This window comes from Syngnathus floridae, chromosome 12 (assembly GCF_059516105.1).
Source record: "Syngnathus floridae isolate MCC-2025c chromosome 12, RoL_Sflo_1.0, whole genome shotgun sequence".
NCBI lineage: Eukaryota > Metazoa > Chordata > Actinopteri > Syngnathiformes > Syngnathidae > Syngnathus > Syngnathus floridae.
The window spans coordinates 9,331,413-9,351,604 of record NC_142424.1 but is presented as its reverse complement, the minus strand read 5'-3'; the positions used below and the strand labels follow the sequence as shown (position 1 = coordinate 9,351,604).

The 20,192-nt window shown below is 45.8% G+C and overlaps 1 protein-coding gene and 1 pseudogene across 1 annotated transcript; one reads left to right on the top strand and one right to left on the bottom strand.

Annotated features, from left to right (window-relative positions):
- Positions 1 to 486: 486 nt before the first annotated feature.
- LOC148389999 (protein CFDP2-like) lies at positions 487 to 1,824 on the bottom strand (annotated as a pseudogene).
- Positions 1,825 to 3,423: 1,599 nt separating this feature from the next.
- LOC148389998 (uncharacterized) lies at positions 3,424 to 12,063 on the top strand. The gene is made up of 7 exons (XM_088392474.1): positions 3,424 to 3,604; positions 5,294 to 5,413; positions 5,511 to 5,873; positions 8,262 to 8,375; positions 9,094 to 9,663; positions 10,354 to 10,470; positions 10,819 to 12,063. Exons 1-7 carry the CDS (start codon positions 3,523 to 3,525, stop codon positions 11,433 to 11,435), a joined length of 1,983 nt encoding a protein of 660 aa, XP_088248600.1. The 5' UTR covers positions 3,424 to 3,522; the 3' UTR covers positions 11,436 to 12,063.
- Positions 12,064 to 20,192: the final 8,129 nt, after the last annotated feature.

Sequence of the window (20,192 nt, the reverse complement as noted above, 5' to 3'; positions counted from 1 at the left end):
TTGGCGTGCTGTAAAAATCATGTCTGCAGTGCCTCTAGCTGGGCGAAAACCGCACTGCGATTCTGGGAGAACTTCCTCAGACAGTGGCAGTAGGCGGTTGGCAAGAACACGAGCAAGTACTTTGCCAACTGTTGAAAGGAGCAAAATGCCCCTATAGTTTCCACATTCCGCTTTGTCCCCTTTCTTGAAAATGGTCACTATCAGAGCATCCCTGTGCTCCGAGGGGAGTACTTCTTTTTCCCAGACCTTCAGAAAGAGGGAATGGAGGTGGCGCTGGAGCTCTAGTCCACCTTCCTTTAGGACTTCAGCTGGGATCCCATCTGGCCCAGAGGCCTTGTTGTTCTTCAGGCTCCTGATGGCATCTTGGACCTCTGCTAAAGTGGGAGGTTCACCCATGTCTTCCCTGATGGGACTCTGAGGGATGTGACTGAGGAAATCTGACTGAGTTGTGCTGTCACGGTTGAGGAGTTCCTGAAAGTGCTCTCTTCACCGGTTGTTTATGGACTCATTGTCCTTCAACAGCTCCTGCCCGTCTTTAGAGCGCAGGGGGTTTTGGCCGCGATGGCTTGGGCCGTAGACAGCCTTGGTAGCACTGAAAAAGCCTCTGGTGTCACCAGAGTCTGCCAAACTCTGGATTTCCAGTGCCCTTTCTGTCCACCAGGAGTTTTTAATCTGTCTCACCCGGCTCTGGACGTCAGCCTTGGCTCTGTAGTGAGCCTGTCTCTTTGCTGTGCAGGTGATGTCATTTTGCCAGACACGAAAGGTTTCCCTTTGCTTGGAGATGAGCTGTTCTATCTCTGTGTCGTTCTCATCAAACCAGTCCTGATGCTTTCTGGCCTTGTACCCGAGAGTGGCACTGCAGGTGCCGAGGATGGAAGACTTGAGCAGGCTCCAGTGTTCTTCAATGTCCTCAGGGTATTCCTGATTGAGGCTTTCTCCAAGAGAGGCCTGAAACAGCTGCAGGGCGGCAGTTTTATTCAGGGTCTCAAGGTTTAGTCTTTGCCGGCTCAGCTTCTTTTGCAGTGTCCTCCTCCTCTTCAGTCTGATGGACATCGTGGATCGTATCAGGCGGTGATCTGTCCAGCAGGCCTCTGAATCCATCATGGCTTTTGTGATGCTCACGTCGCGCTGATCCTTGGCTCTGACTATGACATAGTCAATAAGATGCCATTGTTTAGAGCGAGGGTGTCTCCATGACCCCTTGAGTTTGTTCTTCTGGCGAAAGATGGTATTGGTGATGATAAGGTCGTATTGAGCACATTTGCTAAGAAGCAAAACCCCGTTGGAGTTGATGTTTCCAATGCCTTCCTTTCCAATGGTGCCCTTCCAGAGGTGGTGGTCACGGCCCACTCTGGCGTTGAAATCTCCCAATATAATAATCTTGTCCTCCTTGGGGATTTTTGACAATACCTCATCCAGACAGGCATAGAAGGCCTCTTTTTTGTCCTCATCGGAAATGTGGGTAGGTGCATAAGCACTAAGAACTGTTGCCGTCTGGTTGTTGGCCAGCACCAGACGGAGTGTCATCAGGCGCTCACTGATTCCCACAGGGAGTTCAGAGAGCTGACTGATCAGTTGATTCTTGATGGCAAAACCAACCCCATGGATCCTAGGCTCATCTGTGGCCTTTCCTTTCCAGAAGAAAGTTTATCCACCCTTTTCCTCCTTCAGATGACCTTCCTCTGCTCGTCGGGTTTCTGAAAGAGCAGCTATGTCAATCCGGCATCTTCTCAGTTCCCTGGCAATGATGGCGGTTCTCCTCTCCGGCCTATCACTGGTTACACTGTCCATTAGTGTGTGCACATTCCATGCTCCAAAATTCATGTTTCTGTGTTTTCGACCGCATATTGGTGATCCCTTTGAACGCGGTAATCCAGTTGGGAGGTTTGAGGCAGGCTATGTTTAGGGCACCTTTTCTAGCCCCTTCCCCCACAGGGGTGAGCAGAGTGGATCCTAAAAAGGGCTGCTCAGTCGTGGATGCAGCTACCGAAGAGCTCTTCTGCCTCGGTCCAAGAGCCCAACGATCATCTAACATCCACCGCCTGATGTGCCAACTTGTGACTAGGGGCTTCCAGACTTCACAATCCTGCCCCCGTTGCCACTTACCGGTCGCGACAGGACTTTAATCCGGGATGTAAGGTGGATTCCCTGAAAAAGACGCCTGTGCGTGACTTTGTTTAGAGTGGGGAGACTGGTGCACAGTCACCACACTGTTCTTGACAGATCAGGGTCAGAGTCCAGTGGCAAGGAGACCCTTTTCTGCTGCAGCCTTCATCCGCCTTCCCAGCCGTTGTGACGCCACCCCTTAGGTCAGCCATCATCCTCCGCCTGGTCCACCGTTGAGGTCTTCACTATTTACCCATAGCTGGAGCTGTTTACCCACAGCCGGGACAGTGGTTGATGGGCAGTAGGGCATGTCCACATGCCACATCTCTGGGGCCCACTGCTGCTCCGAGATCCTGCACAACTTAGCCTGGGACCGCAAGGTGCCAGTTACCGTGTGTGGCCACGAGGAGGCATGTGCAAGTCTTGGCAATGGAGAGGCTGTGTACCGGCTGAGGAGGCTTATGCACTCGGCTCCTCTTTTCACCCCCGGAAACAGAGGGCTAGCCGGTGGCAGTAGCTGAAAGCAGAAAAGTGGCAAGCAGAGGCAGCATGCAGCATGCACAAACTACAGGCCAACTACTCCAACACTACTGCACTGACGCATCACACGCTCTTTTCTCACCCCCCGTGGGTGGTCTCTTTTTCCCTTCAAGCTCGGGTCCTCTACCAGAGGCCTGGGAGCTTGAGGGTTCTACGCAGTATCTTTGCTGTTCCTAGTACTGCACTTTTCTGGACTGAGATGTCAGTATATATATATATATGTATATATATATATATATGTGTGTGTGTGTGTGTGTGTGTATATATATATATATATATATATATATATATATATATATATATATATATATATATATATATATATATATATATATATATATATATATATATATATATATATATATATATATATATATATATAACACACACACACACACACACACACACATTTTCAACGGCCCGCCGAGCTTCCAGAGGACTTCCACCCAAAGTGTCCGCCTCTGCTGGTTCCCCATGTTGATGTGTGTGTGTGTGTGTGTGTGTGTGTGTGTGTGTGTGTGTGTGTGTGTGTGTGTGTGTGTGTGTGTGTGTGTGTGTGTGTATGCATATATATATATATATAGAGAGAGAGAGAGAGAGAGAGAGAGAGAGAGAGAGAGAGAGAGAGAGAGAGAGAGAGAGAGAGAGAGAGAGAGAGAGAGAGAGAGAGAGAGAGAGAGAGAGAGAGAGAGAGAGAGAGAGAGAGAGAGAGAGAGAGAGAGAGAGAGAGAGAGAGAGAGAGAGTATAAACGGAGACCTCTCCTGGTCAACGTGCACACTGTTAACCTCGTGTAACTGGCGTCCAATCAGAGCTTGCGTTGGTGATCACATGATCGTGGAGTCAAACAGGAAGGGGACCAAACAGCAACAACGAATATGGACGACTCTCCAATCAGCTTCACGCCTGAGAGATATTGGACAGAGGAGAAAGAAAGGACACTCATTTCATTCTTTTCCAGTAAGTGCTGTAAATGACCATTGCTTCAAATCTTTTTACTTCATCAAATACCCCTTTGTCACAGTGATGAGTGTACAGCGATTTTCGCGATCTTGACTGTGCGTTTTGCATTATTTGGCAACCGTTGCTCGTTTCGATCCAGTGTTGCAAATAAAATGAGCAACTATCCCAGAAATTGCGACCTGCAACCCGAGGCACGCAGATAGTTGGCTTTACATTGCAGCCAAAACACGCTGGTAACACAAAACGTTACATTCTTTAAACTACAGGTTTCAAAACTCTGAATTCTGAAATAAAGTGGTTGAGTTCAAATTGATGCCATATTCTAGGCTTGGTTTTAATTGTTGGAATTAGACAAGTAAGCAAACGTTACTTAATTCTTTTAGCCCTACGTATACACTAAGGAGGTGGCTTCAATCACATGAAAGTGATTTATTTTTTTCCTTTTGGGTAGGGCAACACCGAGTGTTGTGAAAATCAAGTGAAGTGATTTTAATCTCTGATAGTATTTAAGAAATTACTGAAAAAATAGCTTTAATGTAACTCCTGCTTCAAGTATGAGAATGAAATACACATTTCAATGAACTAAACTAGATATTCTGAAATGCCCTGCAATAATTATCCAAGCCACACCATAAAGAACTAGGATGGTTATCACAATGCTGTGGAATTTCCACGATGAGCAAGAGAAAATATTTACCAAAATTACCTCAGCTGCCTTTAAATGGATGTTTGTAAACTTTGAAGTGCTTTGAATTTATGACCAGTAAAGAGATACATTTGTCAACATGTACATGCATGGAACAGCATGCAAAGTAAAATTTACCACTCATCAGTTGTTGTTAACCATGAAAATCTAGTCATTCCTAAAAAATGGCGAATTTACATGACAAATAAATAATGCAGCGGCTCGGTGGGACACTGGTCAGCACTTCCGCCTCACAGTTAGGCGGGTGCGGGTTCGATTTCACCTCCAGCCCTTCCTGTTTGCATGTTCTCCCCGTGCCTGCGTGGGTTTTCTCCGGGCACTCCGGTTTCCTCCCACATCCCAAAAACATGCTTGGTAGGCCGATTGAGCACTCCAAATTGCCCCTAGGTGTGCGTGCGAGTGTGAATGGTTGTTCGTCTCTGTGTGCCCTGTGATTGGCTGGCAACCAGTCTAGGGTGTACCCCGCCTACTGCCCGATGACTGCTTGGATAGGCTCCAGCTTGCCCGCGACGGTATAGAAAATGGATGGAAATAAATAACGCTCGCACAGTGAGCCTGGGCGATGGTTCAGCTGCCCACTGTAATTGTAAGAAGGTAAGCGCTGGAGTTTTATTCAAAGTCCTTGCATAACAACATTCCATATTTGATACATGCGTCCCGTGCTCCACATACGCAAATCTGCACATTTACAGACGAGTGTATTTCGGTGTGGTGGTTCAAGAGAATTCAAGCGGCCTTTATAGGGTCTTACACTGGGGGAAAGCTGCTGCTCTGATTCGCTCATTCATCCTTAGCCCTATTGACCAGATTATTAAAACATCAGCAAACTGCTTTAAATTGTTAACAAATGCATATTATAGCTTCTTTAAAGTCTTCTTCTTCTTGATATCTCCTTTAATGTTCTTGAGATAAGAAAAATCACTATTTTCTATTAGTGATGATTATAAAGACTAGTGAGACCTATTTGTTAATTTTTGTAGAGAACAGTTGCCTGTGGAACCATAAATTAGAAAGCTACAAAAATCGACAGCTGAGATGGAAAATGCTGGAACATTTAAGAATTCTTCTGTCTGCTCAACCCCCACCAGCTCCGTTTACAGGTATGGAGTCATACTGCTGATTACAATGCGTGTCGTATAATGCGTAGATTGGCCCCTGTGACCCCCTATCTCATACTGATCTGTTTTCCATCTCCAGTGGAAGACATCAAGAGCAAGTTCAAAAACCTTCGTACCACCTTTCAACGGCAGTACAAAGCGGTGAAGGCGAGCGAGCTCTACAGTCCGGATGTGTTTGTACCGCAGTGGAAGCACTATCAGCAGCTGATGTTCCTACAGGCTGCAGGCCTGGATGCCTGCAATGATGCCCCACTGCAGTCGTCTTTAATTGTTTCACAGGAAAGCCCACATGTTCTCACCAACCCTGGACTTATCATCTCCATCCTTCCTCCTGAAACCTCCACCACAACCACCTCGTCGTCATCTTACATCCTCTCAAACATGGTAGCTAAATCATTTTGGACAGAAGAGAAAGAACGTGAGCTCATTGATTTCTATGCAGGTAGGCAAAATCAAATCGCATTTCAACAATTTCCTATTGAGTTAATCAACACATAACTGATAGGAAATTACTGTATTTGCCGGTGTATTGGTCGACCTTTTTCGATCCAAAATCGACCGAAAAAAATCGACCTCGACTTATACACCGAGTCATAAAATTTAACTTCGTATTCATCGCTTCAAATGTGATGGTAACCAAGGCTGTTTCTCATGCATCTCATTGTGCGTTGCACTTGAAAATTTGAACCGGGCGGCGTGCGCGAGTGCGCGGCCCGCTGGAAGTCGAATGAGGCTCCGCGATCTCCTCCGCGGTGCTTATAAACAGCCGATCCGCTCGGCGGGGGCTATTTTCGGCCACTTGGCGCGTGCGCACGGCCTCCCGGATGTGCCTGGCGGGTGCGCGAGCTCGCCGGCCGCTGGAAGTCGAATGAGGCTCCGCGATCTCCTCCGCGGTGCTTATAAACAGCCGATCCGCTCGGCGGGGGCTATTTTCGGCCACTTGGCGCGTGCGCACGGCCTCCCGGATGTGCCGGGCGGGTGCGCGAGCTCGCCGGCCGCTGGAAGTCGAATGAGGCTCCGCGATCTCCTCCGCGGTGCTTATAAACAGCCGATCCGCTCGGCGGGGGCTATTTTCGGCCACTTGGCGCGTGCGCACGGCCTCCCGGATGTGCCGGGCGGGTGCGCGAGCTCGCCGGCCGCTGGAAGTCGAATGAGGCTCTGCGATCTCCTCCGCGGTGCTTATAAACAGCCGATCCGCTCGGCGGGGGCTATTTTCGGCCACTTGGCGCGTGCGCACGGCCTCCCGGATGTGCCGGGCGGCGTGCGCGAGTGCGCTGGCCGCTGGAAGTCGAATGAGGCTCCGCGATCTCCTCCGCGGTGCTTATAAAGTGCCGATCCGCTCGGCTTGGAGCTATTTCCGGCCTCCCGTTGGTGCCGGGCCGGCCGCTGGAAGTCGAGTGAGGCTCCGCGATCTCCTCCGCGGTGCTTATAAACAGCCGATCCGCTCGGCTGGAGTTATTTCCGGCCACTGCGCATGCGCACGGCCTCCCGGAATTTGAACACATGTCGTCAATAAATTTCGCATATTTCTGATTGAATTTTGAAGTTTAATATAATGCAACAATTGAGCTCGACTTATACAAAGGATATATCATAAAATCGTAAATTTCCGTCGAATTTTAGGGGGTCGACTTATACACCGAGTCGACCTATACACCGGCAAATACGGTATCAGGAAATTATCAAAGCCAATGAAAAGGCTAAAAAAGCTGATTCATTATTTTTTTTAGTCTGTCAAAGCCAAGTAATCCTGAGAGATGAATGCAGAAGAGACGTAGTTGGAAATGGAAGAAAAATAAGACAAGTATACAAAACATTTTTGTTTTAAAACTCTTAAGCGATATAGACTAACCGACTATCAGCTAATCAGAGATGCCACGTGTTTTGGTGCGACATGGAGCCTTTTCATTTGTGGCCATGTTGCGGTCGCCCTGCCAGAACCGGTGATCTACTCAGGTGTTCAGATCCGTTCGGGGGTCCTAACACTTCCGAACATTTTTGATGACATCACGGTAAATGATTGGCTGGAAGGACAGTACGGCGACGTTTAAGATTGTGGTTGGTCTGGTTTGCGGAACTGGGATAGTAGTTCATACACGGACAATTTTTACGAAGAAAACTTGGAAAAACCACAGTCAGTGATCATTTGATTTATTAATGCTTTTGAAAGTAAAAAATTTGCAATCACAGCTGTGTGCATGTTTGTTAGACATTTTGAGTGGATGATAGAAGATTGCCTGATTAAAAATAATGTCACAATAACAATGTACTTTTTTTTTTTTTTAAACACAAATAATAAACTAACTTGGTCCAATAGATAAACAATCCCATACCGTACACCATAAATAAAGTTTTATAGGATTGTTAATTTTTTTTTTTTTTGCAAAAATGTGTTAGCACTTTGAATGGATCTGAACACCCGATGTGGTACCTACACTGGCACTGCCTCTGTATATTTTTCAAATTTCAATCATTATGATTATTTCAAAGTTTGTGTCTTTATAATGTTATTCAAGTCTTAAAAATTGATTAATCCTGCAATGTTATTGGTGAGTTACAAATGGAAATACATTTTCATTTATCAAAAAATGTTTAAAGTGCCCATCACAATGTTTAAGCCTTGTAACCGTTTTGTTGTAGGACCTTGAAAGAGCTTTTAAATGACGCCACAATCTACTTCTAATATGGTGTAGGTGTTTAAAATTTAGCGGTATCCCCACCTAGCTAATAGCCTACTCACTTGGGGGTGTAACAAACACAACAAGGCATGCAATTTTAGACTGGCCGCATGTTTCCTAGTTGCATGGACTTCATCTGTGTATTTATGCAGCGCACAGCTGCCTGTGGAACAAGAAGTCTAAAAACCACAACAATCGGCTGCTCCGATTGAAACTTCTGAAGATTCTCAGGAGACGGTTGTCCGACCAGACTTCGTCTTTCTCAAGTGAGTTTCTTGACATTAGCATTTTATAAATTTTGGTTAGTCCAAAAATAACTTTTAGAATTACAGCATTTCACTTGACTTAATTCTTTATTTTTAATTTTTTTTTTTTTTTTTTTTTTACCTTTTTACAGTTTTTTGTATATCATTGTTTGCATGATCCTGATTTCAAATATTACGCAAATAATCGTGATTAATGGTGTTTTCATAATTGAGCATCCCTACTACAGGTGTATCATGAAATATCTTAGGACACTGGTGTCAAACTCAAGGCCCGGCGGCCAGATACGGCCCGCCACATCATTTTATGTGGCTCGCGAAGACAAATTGTGCATCAAATTCGTGTGTCATTACTAGAATTGCAAATTGTCTTAACTTTTAATAATATCTTTTTTTTTAATATTTGACCAGTTATTGTCTGATTTGAGAACGAGTTATTTGTCAGTTTGTTTTTTAGCTTTTACTGTATATTGTATGAGGTGCTCATACATTTATTTGGGTTGACAGTCATAATGGCCCTCCAAAAGAAGCTATGACTGCAATGCGGCCCGTGAAAAAAACGAGTTTGACACCTCTGTCTTAGGAGACCATTCTAAAAAGTTTTGGTCTTTCAAAAGCAAGGAAGCAGACTTTAGTGGCAAAGCTTTCTGGTATTTTCAAGTGTAAACAACAATTTGAATTGTAAAGAATTTTTACAGATCGTTTTACTTCTGCCTTGCAGTTGAAGATATAAAATGCAAGTTCAAGAATCTTCGGACAGTTTTTAACCGTGAATACAAAGTGGTCCAAGTGAGCGAGACATCTGATAAGCATTACCACTCCAAATGGAAGCATTACCAGCGGCTGCTCTTCCTCTGCGAGTGGTGCAAAGATGAAGAGAGCCCAAACAATTTGCAGGAAGTGACACCACAGGAAGCAAAAGTGCTCGAGTGTGGAAACCAGTTAGCATTGTCCACCACGGGCAACTCCTCATGCGCCACTCAAACGAACAATGACAGCAACACTTTCACTTCCTTTGCCATTAAACAGACGGATGCCTACACCAATACCACTGCCAACCTCCAAATGGTTGCTGCTGCTCCAGATTACCTTGAACCACAGAACCAAAAACCTGTTTCCACATGCCCTAATTCACGATCCAGTTCACCATTGGATAGCAAACCTAGCACAAAACATCTCCCCAGAAGGGTTTCGCAATTCAGTCCAGTTAAACTAGAATGTGGGCCGGTTTCTAATTCTCGCTGCCAGTGGAATGAAAGTAAAGTTCATCAGCTCATCTCATTTTACTCCGGTATGTAAATCACATTCATTTATGGCATACATTGATGTTTGCGTCTTGAACTTTTACTTTTGTAGTAAATCATTATGCAGTTTTATTCTGGGGCAATTGGTTTTTTTTCTTGACGTTATACACACATTAAAAACACAAAACGCATGTTTTTGATTATGATCAGTCGTAATCTGTGAATAATTTACGATTTCGTAAATGAGTTGCGACTGAGGCCAAAGTAAAAAATCGAGTGTTCAAACTCACACATTGTGTTTGAAATTGTAGTTTATGGTGGTTTGTACAGGGCTGAGTGGTGTTTTGAATATTATATACATTTATATAATATAATATGTTACTAATCTAGCAATTTAAATAGACCAAACCAATTTCACAGTGATGCAGAACAACAAATATAAACTGCGTTTAGTGTAAGTATTGTTAAAATAACGTCTCTTGAGTGTGTCAATCAAAACAGAATGACATATTTATTTTCTCAACAGATCTCATCATAGTGTGTGCAAGTATTCGTAATATTGAGACAAATTAATGTTATTTGGGTTAATTTATTAATAGTGTAGTTTTACCAGCTGACATTAATGTATGAGAGGAGTATGTGTTATGATTTTAAAAATTATAAATGGACATTTGTTTGAAAAACAAAAAAATCCAAATCAATTCTGAAGCTGTTGTTTGTTTTGCCCTCATTTCCAGAGCATGACTGTTTGTGGAACTATAAGTCAGTGAGGTACAAGAACAAGTTAATGAGACAGAGTCTGTTGGAGACATTGAGCGTCTTACTCTCCTCCAATGAACAGCTCCCTTTTACAGGTAACATCACGTGAAGAAACATGAACCACTGTTATCACTATGCCACTGATGTTACGTTTTCTGTCATGTGGTCATTGCTGTGATTTTCTTCTCTTTTAAAGATTTTTAAAAATCACCAATTTGGTAAATTTAGTTTGGTACTAAAGAACTTGTGTTTGAAGATTTTTTTTGTTTTAAACATGTTGTTTGTGCCCAAAATAATAAACGATCATTTGAATAACTGAGATTCTAATCCTTACCAAAATAATTTTATTAATGTCTTTTTCATAATCGAGCAGCGCGAACTTATGTTATTTTCAATGGGCAACTTTGGGCTTGTCTAATGTGATTTGTTATTTCTTTCTCTAGTGGAAGACATCAAGACAAAGTTTAGAAACCTGCGAACCATCTTCCAACGTGAACATAAGGCAGTGAACTCTAACAAAATCTGTGGTTCTGAAGACTTTTATGTACCCAAGTGGAAACACTACAGAGAGCTCATGTTCCTCTGTGACTCTTGTGACGAGGAGCAGCAACAGCCTGAAGACGTTCGCTTTGAACAGCCAGTGGACATCAGCCTCCATTCTCCAGACAACCAAGCCCCTCTCACTTCATCATCCCAACAGTGCCACGACTTACTTGAAACTACCAATCATACAGCTAGCAAAATAAAGACATTTGAATCTCCACCTTCACCTCCTCCACTGGACCCCCAACACTCAATGTCCTCGTCCTCATCCTCATTATCTTCATCTCAACCCGACTGCGGCGTCTTGGGGCACAAACGTGTGAACCAACAGCAGCCTCCTGCCGCCCTTGAGGTGCTGGACTTCATGAAGAAATTCTACCAAAGTCAGATAAATTCACCACATGCTGGTTTCCTGAAGTATGTGGAGGAGTGTCTTATTGAGGCCCCGCCGGACAAAGTGAAGCGAATGAAGATGAAGATTATTGAGACAATCCACAACATGTCGGAGGATGTTTAAACTGGCCCAAGAAAGATTTGAAACTCAATCCCGGCGCCTGGTCCTGTGTAAGAATGTTGTTGCCCTCATAATTTCCACTCAAGCAGGAGAAGAGCAGCTCATGTGCAATGTGCATGATAGCTTCTTGAACGTAATTGAAAAGATGTTAAAAGCCGCTTAGCATGAACACAGTTTTTAACGTTTTATCACACAACTGGGCAAGTAGCCACTATGTAGCGCAAATTCTCCACAAACTATGTATGTGTTACTACCGTATAGATGTGTCAAAATTAATCAATCAAATTAATCACCTCCTATTTTAATAATCGAGTACAGTCATCCCTCGCAATATCACAATTCACCTTTCACGGCCTCGCTGCATCACAGATTTTTTTTTTTTACAGTGCATTCATTGTGTTATGGCTTCAGATGAAAAAAAACACTACAGAGCGGAGTCAAGCCGCAGAGGCGCATTATATAGTACGTACTTTTTATTGATGATCAAAATTATTATTTTACAGTAGTTATCTGGAAGAAAGTGTTTACTTTGTTAAACAAATGCTTGGGCCTGAAAACAAGTTTTGTCCTTTGGATTCAATGTTATACCTTTATAATAATGGTAAAAAAATAAAGGTTTTTACTTCACAGATTTCACTTATGACGGTTTCTTTTCGGAACGTAACCTCAGCAAAGAACGAGGAATTACTGTAATCGTTTGGAAAAAAAATTTAACTGAAGATTGTCCAAATCTTCTGACTTCAGGCTCCCAAAAATGATGTTTGAATTCTCTCGTTCGTCATAAAAGCAGGGTGATTCATCTTTTGTGTTTAATTAGGATAAGACGTTTGCAAACATACGTATGCTTTCACTTGGGAAAACAATGGCCATGAGTCCGTATTGTGTGAGATCGCTTCACTGTTGTTTAGTTGTTTTTAATCACTAAATAATACTAAAGACATACCGTATTTGCCGGTGTATTGGTCGACCTTTTTCGATCCAAAATCGACCGAAAAAAATCGACCTCGACTTATACACCGAGTCATAAAATTTAACTTCGTATTCATCGCTTCAAATGTGATGGTAACCAAGGCCGTTTCTCATGCATCTTATTGTGCGTTGCACTTAGAAAATTTGAACCGGGCGGCGTGCGCGAGTGCACGGCCCGCTGGAAGTCGAATGAGGCGCCGCGAGCACCTCCGCGGTGCTTATAAACAGCCGATCCGCTCGGCGGGGGCTATTTTCGGCCACTTGGCTCGTGCGCACGGCCTCCCGGATGTGCCGGGCGGGTGCGCGAGCTCGCCGGCCGCTGGAAGTCGAATGAGGCGCCGCGAGCACCTCCGCGGTGCTTATAAACAGCCGATCCGCTCGGCGGGGGCTATTTTCGGCCACTTGGCTCGTGCGCACGGCCTCCCGGATGTGCCGGGCGGGTGCGCGAGCTCGCCGGCCGCTGGAAGTCCAATGAGGCGCCGCGATCTCCTCCGCGGTGCTTATAAAGTGCCGATCCGCTCGGCGGGGGCTATTTTCGGCCACTTGGCTCGTGCGCACGGCCTCCCGGATGTGCCGGGCGGGTGCGCGAGCTCACCGGCCGCTGGAAGTCCAATGAGGCGCCGCGATCTCCGCGGTGCTTATAAAGTGCCGATCCGCTCGGCTTGGAGCTATTTCCGGCCTCCCGTTGGTGCCGGGCGGCGTGCGCGAGCTCGCCGGCCGCGATCTCCTCCGCGGTGCTTATAAACAGCCGCATGCGCACGGCCTCCCGGAATTTGAACACATTTCGTCAATAAATTTCGCATATTGAATTTTGAAGTTTAATGTAATGCAACAATTGAGCTCGACTTATACAAAGGATATATCATAAAATCGTAAATTTCCGTCGAATTTTAGGGGGTCGACTTATACACCGAGTCGACCTGTACACCGGCAAATACGGTAATTGATTAATAAAGAGAAAATCTGTGAAAATTTTTTTTAATACACTAACGCAAATAAAAGTGTCAGATTAATCAATGGAGTAATTGATTCTAAAAATATTCAGTAGTTAGAGGCCTACTACCTTATATTTGCAGCCAATATTTCCTTTTACAGATGGGAATGTCATTTTTTTTCATATCTGTGTAAAGAATCGTATAGCAGAAATAGGCTTTTTTTTTATTGATAAGTTTTCAGCAATTAATGTTTACTTTGTGAAACAGGGCCGGGTGGCAATGCATGTTTGTAATTTGCTCATGATGAAGACATTTTTGCATTTGCACATGTTTATTACTAACCTTAGTGCCTTATAATTACAGTAACTACATTTCATTAGATGGTCTCACTTAGTGACTGCCAGGGCAGCTTCATCAAATATACTGTGCTTGTATAAGCATAATGAAGAATGGACATCGAGTGTGTTTTTAAATGTTTATTCTTGCCTGGTGTCTTTGGAACATTGATATTTATGGCCAGAGATGTTTTACTTATTTTTTTACTTGTCATCCATTCTCAAGTCAAGTCAAGTTTATTTGTATAGCCCTAAATCACAAACAGTCTCAAAGGGCTTCACATAGACAAAAATTGACAATTATTCTCAAAGCATCCCCTGATCTTAAGCTCCCAAAAGGGCAAGGAAAAACTCAAAAAAACCCTGCCAGGGGAAAATGAGAAACCTTGAGAAGGGACCACAGATGGAAGGATCCCCCTTTCAGGATCACCAGGTATTCTCAATTACAAAACTCCAATGTGTTACAGAAATGGATTGCGTATTTGTAGTTTGACACACATGTCCATTTAGATATGGGACTAACACGTTCTAACTTCAAAAGAAAACAACGTGGCTGTATTTTTTGTTTGCTTTGATTATTTTAGTTATTCGTCGTAACTATATGTGCAGTGTAGAAATGTCTAAAGCAGCATTGTGGGTCATCACATTTTCAACATAAACTCTCAATTGCGTAAAAACGTTGAACATATGCATCGATTTGCTTTTGTGAAAGCAACTTTGAATCCACTGATGTTTCACATTTTTAAATTAAATTATTGTCGGAATCATGCAGATATTTATAAAAAAAAAAAACGTGTTGGGCCACAATGACTGGAAAGAGTGTGACATTTTCCGCCTCTAGATGGGGATGTCGACATGTAGTGTACTGTATTGTAGTGCCTTTATTTGGAAGGAATTCTTCGGACACAAAAGGTCAACTGCTGACAAAATGTTCAATAATAATAATAATAATAGTAATCATAATAATAATAATAATTGTCTTGTTTGGAGAAAGCTGTCAAATGTTGTCAATCAAAGAGCCATGATCAGCAACAATGTGGCCACTTGTGTGTTTTATTTATTCCGCTCTAAAGAATCAAAATGTCCAGTTTGAACTACAGGTGGAACCACAGGGTGGCCATGTGTGGCCAATGGCGTGCTGGCAAATCGGCGGAGTTGGGACTTTCCCCGGAGGACCGCTCCAATTGTAATTATTACAGATGCGTTTAGAGCAGGGGTGGGCAACCCGCGGCTCCAGAGCCGCATGCGGCTCTTTAGCACGCCCCTAGCGGCTCCCTTGAGCTCTTGCAAAAATGCGTGAAAATGGAAAAAAATGTTGTTTTTGTTTTGTTTTTTAAAATATGTTTTTTAGATGGTAATCATGACGCAAACATTCTTATGCTGTAGTAAATGCATGTAGTTGTTAATATATTAAAAATACCGAATTTCAGAATGGCGCAAAATTGCGTCATAGCAAGGGACACACCACAGGCGAATTGTAAACAAACAGGTGCGTGAGTGACGGGCCATGGATTCAAAAGGCAAAGAGAGAAAGATTGCTGATGAGAACAGAGGCTTTAAGAAAGAATGGACTCAATTATTTGCTTTCATTGCCAATGCTGAAGGATTCCCTGAATGTTTGATTTGCAATGACAAGTTGTCAAATATAACAAGAAGAGCAATTTGGAGCGACATTTTCCGCTAAAGCATGCTAAATTTGCTGCCGATCACCCAGTTGGAACTGAGAGGAAAGGTGCAATTTGAGGAACGAAAAAACTGTTTCAATAAGTGGATTGCATATCCAAACTCAACTACTGCGGCAAGTTTTGTTGCAGTCCGGGAGATAATAAAGCGCGGAAAACCATTCACCAATGGCGAGTACATGAAGGATTCATTCGTTAAAATATCAGAGTGCCTATTTTCGGACTTCAAAAACAAAACAGAGATCATTCAGAAAATTAAAGACATGCCTCTCTCTGCAAAAACAGTCAAGGAAAAGGTCATTTGAATGGCAAACAATATCACCGATCAGCAAATCAAGGACATCAATTCAGCTCCAGCTTTCTCAATTGCCTGTGATGGATGAGTCGTGTGACGTGACCGATATTGAACAGTCAGCTCTGCTATGCAGTTACGTGAACTCTAATGGGCCGCAAGAAGAAATTGATACCACTAAAAGGCCAAACACGGGGGGAAGACATCTACGAGGCTGTGCTGCAGTGTTTAAATCACTGAGATACACACTGACCACCTGATTTCAATCGCTACAGACGGCACACCGAGTATGAGAGGGTTGCAAAAGTTTGTGACTTTACGACAGAAAGCATTGGATCGAAATTTGCTTGCATTCCATTGCATATTGCACCAAGAGGCGCTGTGTGCGTAAACATTCCCACCGGAGTGTATGGAGGTAATGGACCCATCCATCCATCCATCCATCCATCCATCCATCCATCCATCCATCCATCCATCCATCCATCCATCCATCCATCCATCCATCCATCCATCCATCCATCCATCCATCCATCCATCCATCCATCCATCCATCCATCCATCCATCCATCCATCTTCTTCCGCTTATCCGGGGTCGGGTCGCGGGGGCAGCAGCTTCTGGAGGGACTCCCAGACTTCCCTCTCCCCAGCCACTTCATCCAGCTCATCCCGGGGGACCCCAAGGCGTTCCCAGGCCAGCTGAGAGACATAGGCTCTCCAGCGCGTCCTGGGTCGTCCCCGGGGTCTCCTACCGGTGGGACATGCCCGGAACACCTCCCCAGGGAGGCGTCCAGGAGGCATCCGGATGAGATGCCCGAACCACCTCATCTGGCTCCTCTCAACGTGGAGGAGTAGCGACTCTACTCCGAGTCTCTCCCGGATGACCGAGCTTCTCACCCTATCTCTAAGGGAGAGCCCGGACATCCTGCAGAGAAAACTCATTTCGGCCGCTTGTATCCGGGATCTCGTTCTTTCGGTCACGACCCATAGCTCGTGACCATAGGTGAGGGTAGGAGCGTAAATCTACCGGTAAATTGAGAGCTTTGCCTTTTGGCTCAGCTCTCTCTTTACCACAACGGACCGGTACAGAGTCTGCATTACTGCCGACGCTGCACCGATCCGCCTATCGATCTCACGCTCCATCCTCCCCTCACTCGTGAACAAGACCCCAAGATACTTAAACTCCTCCACTTGGGGCAGGATCTCATCCCCGATCCGGAGAGGGCATTCCACCCTTTTCCGATCGAGGACCATGGACTCGGATTTGGAGGTGCTGACCCTCATCCCGACCGCTTCACACTCGGCTGCGAACCGCTCCAGTGAGAGCTGGAGATCACGGCCTGAAGAAGCCAACAGCACCACGTCGTCTGAAAAAAGCAGGGACGCGATGCTGAGGTCCCCAAACCGGACCCCCTCAACGCCTCGGCTGCGCCTAGAAATTCTGTCCATTAAAGTTATGAACAGAATCGGTGACAAAGGGCAGCCTTAGCAGAGTCCAACCCTCACTGGGAACGAATCCCACTTACTGCCGGAAGTGCAGACCAAACTCTGGCATCGGTGATACAGGAACCGAACCGCCCTTATCAGTTGGTTCGACACCCCGTACTCCCGAAGCACCCTCCACAGAACCTTCCGAGAGACACGATCGAATGCCTTCTCCAAACACATGTGGACTAGTTGGGCGAACTCCCATGCACCCTCGAGAATCCTGCTGAGGGTGTAGAGCTGGTCCACTGTTCCACGGCCAGGACGAAAGCCACACTGCTCCTCCTGAATCCGAGGTTCGACCTCCCGACGGACCCTCCTCGCCAGCACCCCTGAATAGACCTTACCAGGGAGGCTGAGGAGTGTGATTCCCCTGTAATTGGAACACACCCTCCGGTCCCCCTTCTTAAAGGGGGCAACCACCACCCCAGTCTGCCAATCCAGAGGTACTGTCCCCGATGTCCACGCAATATTGTAGAGGCGTGTCAGCCATGACAGCCCCACAACATCCAGAGCCCTTAAGAACTCCGGGCGGATCTCATCCTCTCCCGGGGCCTTGCCACCGAGGAGTTTTTTAACTACCTCAGTGACTTCAACCCCAGAGATTGGAGAGCCCGCCTCTGAGTCCCCAGGCCCTGCTTCCTCAATGGAAGGCGTGTAGGTTGAATTGAGGAGGTCTTCGAAGTTTTCTCCCCACCGACTCACGACGTCCCGAGACGAGGTCAGCAGCACGCCATCCCCACTGTAAACAGTGTTGATGTTGCACTGCTTTCCCCTCCTGAGACGCCGGATGGTAGACCAGAATTTCCTCGAAGCCGTCCAAAAGTCATTCTCCATGGCCTCGCCAAACTCCTCCCACGCCCGGGTTTTTGCCTCAACCACCGCCGAAGCCGTGTTCCGCTTAGCCATCTGGTACCTGTCAGCTGCCTCCAGAGTCCCGCAGGCCAGAACGGCCCAATAGGACTCCTTCTTCAGCTTGACGGCATCCCTTACCGCCGGTGTCCACCAGCGGGTTCGGGGATTGCCGCCACGACAGGCACCAACGACCTTACGGCCACAGCTCCGGTCGGCCGCCTCAACAATGGAGGCGCGGAACATGGTCCACTCGGACTCAATGTCCCCCGCCTCCCCCGGGACGTGGGAAAAGCTCTGCCGGAGGTGGGAGTTGAAGCTCTTCCTGACAGGGGATTCCGCCAGACGTTCCCAGCAGACCCTCACAGAGCATTTGGGTCTGCCAGTTCGGACCAGCATCTTCCCCCACCATCGGAGCCAACCCACCACCAGTTGACAGCTCCGCCCCTCTCTTCACCCGAGTGTCCAAAACATGCGGCCGCAAATCCGATGACACGACTACAAAGTCAATCATCGAACTGCGGCCTATGGTGTCCTGGTGCCAAGTGCACATATGGACACACTTATGTTTGAACATGGTGTTCATTATTGAAAACCCGTGTCGAGCACAGAAGTCCAATAATAGAACACCGCTCGGGTTCAGATCAGGGGGGCCGTTCCTCCCAATCACGCCCTTCCAGGTCTCACTGTCATTGCCCACGTGAGCATTGAAGTCACCCAGTAGAACGATGGAGTCCCCAGAAGGAGCGCTCTCCAGCACTTCCTCCAGGGACTCCAAGAAGGGTGGGTACTCTGAGCTGCCGTTTGGTGCATAGACACAAACAACAGTCAGGACCCGTCCCCCCACCCGAAGGCGGAGGGAGGCTACCCTCTCGTTCACCGGGGTGAACCCCAATGTGCAGGCGCCTAGCCGGGGGGCAATAAGTATACCCACACCTACTTGACGCCTCTCACCGTGGGCAACTCCAGAGTGGAAGAGAGTCCAGCCCCTCTCGAGAGGGCTTGTACCAGAACCCAAACTGTGCGTGGAGGCGACTATATCTAGTCGGAACTTTTCTGCCTCGCACACCAGCTCGGGCTCCTTTCCAGCCAGAGAGGTGACATTCCATGTCCCAAGAGCCAGCTTCTGCAGCCGGGGATCAGACCACCAAGGTCCCTGCCTTTGACTGCCGCCCAGCTCACACTGCACCTGACCCCTTTGGCCCCTCCCACAGGTGGTGAGCCCATGGGAAGGGGGACCCACGTTTCCTTTACGGGCTGTGCCCGGCCGGGCCCCATGGGCGAAGGCCCGGCCACCAGACGCTTGCCTTCGAGCCCCTTGTCATCCATATTGTGAACAAAATAATCGCAAAAGCATTAAACCACCGCCAGTTCCGTGAATTGCTAGATGAAGTTGACAGCGAATATGCCGATCTCCTGCTGTACAACAAAGTCCGCTGGCTATCCAGGGGCGACGTTTTGCGTCGCTTTGTTGCTTTGTATTTCAAGATTCAAGAATTTTTATTGGTCATCTTTGAGAGTGCCAAACAAGGAATTTGACTTTGGTACATAACAGCCTCTGTTCAACATTTAGGAGACTAAAAACACTCAGGACATGTGCAAAAATTGACAAATATTCTCAAACATCCCCTGATCTTAAACTTTTATTTGTAGCCTACTTAATTATTTTAATCGTAGGCATACTCATGTATTGGCAGTCTATGTTGCCTTATAAAAAGCTTTTAGATTTTTGCGGCTCCAGACAGGTATGTTTTTTTTTTGGGGGGGGGATTCAATATGGCTCTTTGAACATTTTGGGTTGCCGACCCCTGGTTTAGAGGAATAGAGATGTCCAGGCGCACAGGCAAAATTGGACTCTTCCAATTTCAATGAGTGCTGGGGGTGGGTGGGGCTTTGAACATGTAAAGGTATCTCCCAACTTTAGACACGGGGAAGAGAACTGCGATGCAAAAGGGGTGTTGTAGGTCCTAATATGGTGAAATTGAAAATTAATTGAATTAAAAACATGAATAAAACTTAGTTAACTTGTAGCCTATAAAATGATGGCCCCCATTGGCCCCACATTGCAGATACAGCTTTACATCTAGTGGTGAACTAATAAAATGCAAGGACCAAAGTTTGAAGTGTGTGCATTTTATTGTGAAGAGGGAGCAACAGTAATGTGTACATACTCTTATTAGTTTAGAAAAACCTATATACTTTATCATATCAAT